Source organism: Drosophila santomea, chromosome 2L, assembly GCF_016746245.2.
Source record: "Drosophila santomea strain STO CAGO 1482 chromosome 2L, Prin_Dsan_1.1, whole genome shotgun sequence".
Taxonomy (NCBI): Eukaryota; Metazoa; Arthropoda; class Insecta; order Diptera; family Drosophilidae; genus Drosophila; species Drosophila santomea.
The window spans coordinates 15,177,517-15,180,183 of record NC_053016.2 but is presented as its reverse complement, the minus strand read 5'-3'; the positions used below and the strand labels follow the sequence as shown (position 1 = coordinate 15,180,183).

General features: G+C 42.9%; 1 protein-coding gene across 3 annotated transcripts; it reads left to right on the top strand.

Annotated features, from left to right (window-relative positions):
* The first annotated feature begins 1,582 nt into the window (after nucleotides 1–1,582).
* LOC120451943 lies at nucleotides 1,583–2,667 on the top strand. Of its 3 annotated transcripts, none has more exons than XM_039635966.2 (5): nucleotides 1,584–1,755; nucleotides 1,814–1,910; nucleotides 1,971–2,161; nucleotides 2,221–2,412; nucleotides 2,494–2,667. In XM_039635966.2, exons 1-5 carry the CDS (start codon nucleotides 1,690–1,692, stop codon nucleotides 2,524–2,526), a joined length of 579 nt encoding a protein of 192 aa, XP_039491900.1. In that variant the 5' UTR covers nucleotides 1,584–1,689; the 3' UTR covers nucleotides 2,527–2,667. The 3 variants fall into 3 exon arrangements, with proteins under 3 accessions (XP_039491915.1, XP_039491900.1, XP_039491908.1); XM_039635974.2 differs by having other exon boundaries at nucleotides 1,586–1,755; nucleotides 2,489–2,667; XM_039635981.1 differs by lacking the exon at nucleotides 2,494–2,667 and having other exon boundaries at nucleotides 1,583–1,755; nucleotides 1,971–2,168; nucleotides 2,221–2,352.

The following is a 2,667-nucleotide window of genomic DNA, read 5'->3' as shown; positions in this document are numbered from 1 at the left end:
AAAAACAAACACAGTGTGGTCCTTTGTTTTTGGCCAAAAAGGAAATGTTCGGAAATTACCGCCCCTTTGTGCATTTAGCCCAAAGATAACTGCCGGCCAAATGACACACATTAGGGCCAAGCCAAGGTAGTTTTTGTGGAAAGGAGGCTGAAGCGGCTTATGTGTGCGAAATCAATTCAAGCTCGATTTACTTTGATGAAATGGTAAGTGTGTGCGGGCCATGCCAGACGTACGTGACAGTTATTCTTAAATGGCCCAAACGAACAAATTACTATAAATAAAAGGTATAAAGGTATATGCAATGTGAAGGGTGTGGCCCGAGAGTGCGTAGCTCCCGTTGCGAATTATAGAATATTGATCCGAAAATCGTTCAATTAATAACGCAAATCCTTTATGGTCAGTTACCAGGCACAGCAGAGCGTTAATTAATGCACTTGTCTGTTCCATCCTCCAATCGCCTTATCTCATCCTGCACTGCACTGCTCCCCTCCCGCTTGCCGCCTATGATTAATGCTTAATTAAGTTTGCAGCATTTAAAAAATGCCCGAATCGGTCGGTAGCCCTGGCAAAGGATTACATCATATTTAATCAGAGTCATTATTTATAATGATTCCGCTTGCATGAGGCATTATAGTCAGTGCCCGCGAAATATGCCACAAGTTATCAAAAGCACGAAGTAAGCGCCATATCATATAAGCGTTAATAAGTGAATTCCACGAGAGCTCCGATGACTGTTCTGGAAAGTAATTTCGTGGACATGGCAATGGAGTTTTGGCGCTTTAAAGAATAAATCGTGGATATGTGTTGCTCTCAATGTTCCTAATATTTTATTTAACATTGTGGTTTCAAGATGTGTATTAAAAGTATTTGACGTTGATCACATTACACGCTTAAAATCATCCATTCGCTGGAGTGGGCCGAAGTGCAGTTGCCGCTCGAGTTGAAGTAAATTAATTAACAATGTTTATTGTTTGTTTAATATGCGAATATTGCCCTGCATTGCCATTGTGTGGCTATTGTTTTCGTAACTCTCATTGCTGTTGCTGTAGTTGTTCAAAAGTTGTTGCAGTTGTCGCTGCCATTTCTGATGTTTGTGGCCGCTTTGCCTGACTGACAGTCAATTTGCAGCAGCACTTAAAATGTGCAGGAATGTTTTACAATATTTGCCCAGGCTGGAAATTTAAATTGCATTATTTTGCCTTGCCCTCTGCGATTGCACAGTCTTGGCTCTGATGTTTCATCTTCATCAGGCCCTTGGTATTGAATAATCTGTTAATTGGTAATTGTAAACCATTAGGCTTGCAGGCCTGCGGCCGAACACTCTTAATTGTAGGCATAATATTTGAGGCGACTTCGAGGAGGAGATGTTGATGCATCTTGATGAATTGCGTGGCCAGAGATCCCGAGAGTGGAAGAGATAGAATTGAGAGGCTAGCCAAGATATCTCAAGGCTAAGGTATTTTGGTTTAATTCAAGCAGTACTAGTGTAATTTACCTTTTACTGTGGGCAATGTATTTAACTAAGTTTACTGTTTGCTGTTTTCTATTTCAAACTTATTATTTTGTTGGATAATCTTAAGTTCAGGCATTGAAATCATTTGATTTCAGTGTCTAGCTGACTAAATTTTGTTTTGGAAACCCGGTTCAAAATTGTTACAATTGTAGGGCTCAGTTATAAAGTCAGCTATAATGGCCGATTTCCATGAGCTTATTGTGACGTGCATTATTTTCCTCTACCAAATTACTTTGATTATCGTAAGCTAAGCGATACTTGTATATTTCTATTTATTAATTAATTGCTTTTGCTGATTAGCGATCAATCCACCCCTTAAAGAAGGACGCTATGTTGCTTATTTTGCACAACTTTTTGCTCTACTACGTGATCAATATGTTCAAGCACTTGGCCCAGGGTACGTTGTTCCATACACTTTTGATTCACCTAGAGTCTTCCTAAACTTCTTGTTGGACAGCATCGATTAACTCGGACGGACCGGTGAACACATTCTACTACGTACCACTGGTGTATGAAGAAAGCATTGCTTCGGGACGCCATCAGAGTTGGCATGAGGTCCTTAGGACATCCACATGGCACTTCTTTGAGGTCCTTTTTAGGCATCATCTGGCCCTGCTGTTGCCATTTAATTTGGCTCTCCTGGTGCCCGTAAGAAGTGATTACACCTTTGTCTTTGTGGTCGGCGCACTTCTTCGATTTCATTGCAGCGCTGCAAGTTGGCCTTCATTAGCACACTGGTTCTGTTGTCCAACTTCGGGCTGTTCGTCTGTTTCACCTCAGCCATTTGTCAGCTCCTGTTGGTCCATGGCCACGCCCACAGCCTGCGCCTCCTCACAGTCCTGTGTTTGGGCCCCGTTTGCCAAGTGGTCCTGGTGTGCCGCCTGCTCGGGCGCATGTGGGTGAGTGCCTCCGAGTTAAATGTTTTGGAAGTGGAACCCCTTTCTTCCTTTCTTTAATGCGGCCGCCTTCCTTTAGCTCAGTCAGTGGATTCTTGTTTGAGGCATGAAATTTGATTTGCCGGCACTGATTGCTGGCCAAAAGCCACACCCCCATCCATCGTAATCAGTGCCACAGAAGTTTAGCAACAGCAGCAGTAGCAGGAGCAGCAGGAGCAGAAGCAGCGGCAAATCAAAGCAATAAACCAACTGAACCCA

What these genes read in the sequence shown, in the direction of transcription:
- LOC120451943 (XM_039635966.2), top strand. Translation starts at nt 1,690, where the DNA reads ATGGCCGATTTCCATGAGCTTATTGTGACGTGCATTATTTTCCTCTAC. An exon ending in ACCAAATTACTTTGATTATC is followed by an intron (nt 1,756 to 1,813) that starts GTAAGCTAAGCG and finishes TTTGCTGATTAG; the next exon opens with CGATCAATCCACCCCTTAAA. An exon ending in GTTCAAGCACTTGGCCCAGG is followed by an intron (nt 1,911 to 1,970) that starts GTACGTTGTTCC and finishes CTTGTTGGACAG; the next exon opens with CATCGATTAACTCGGACGGA.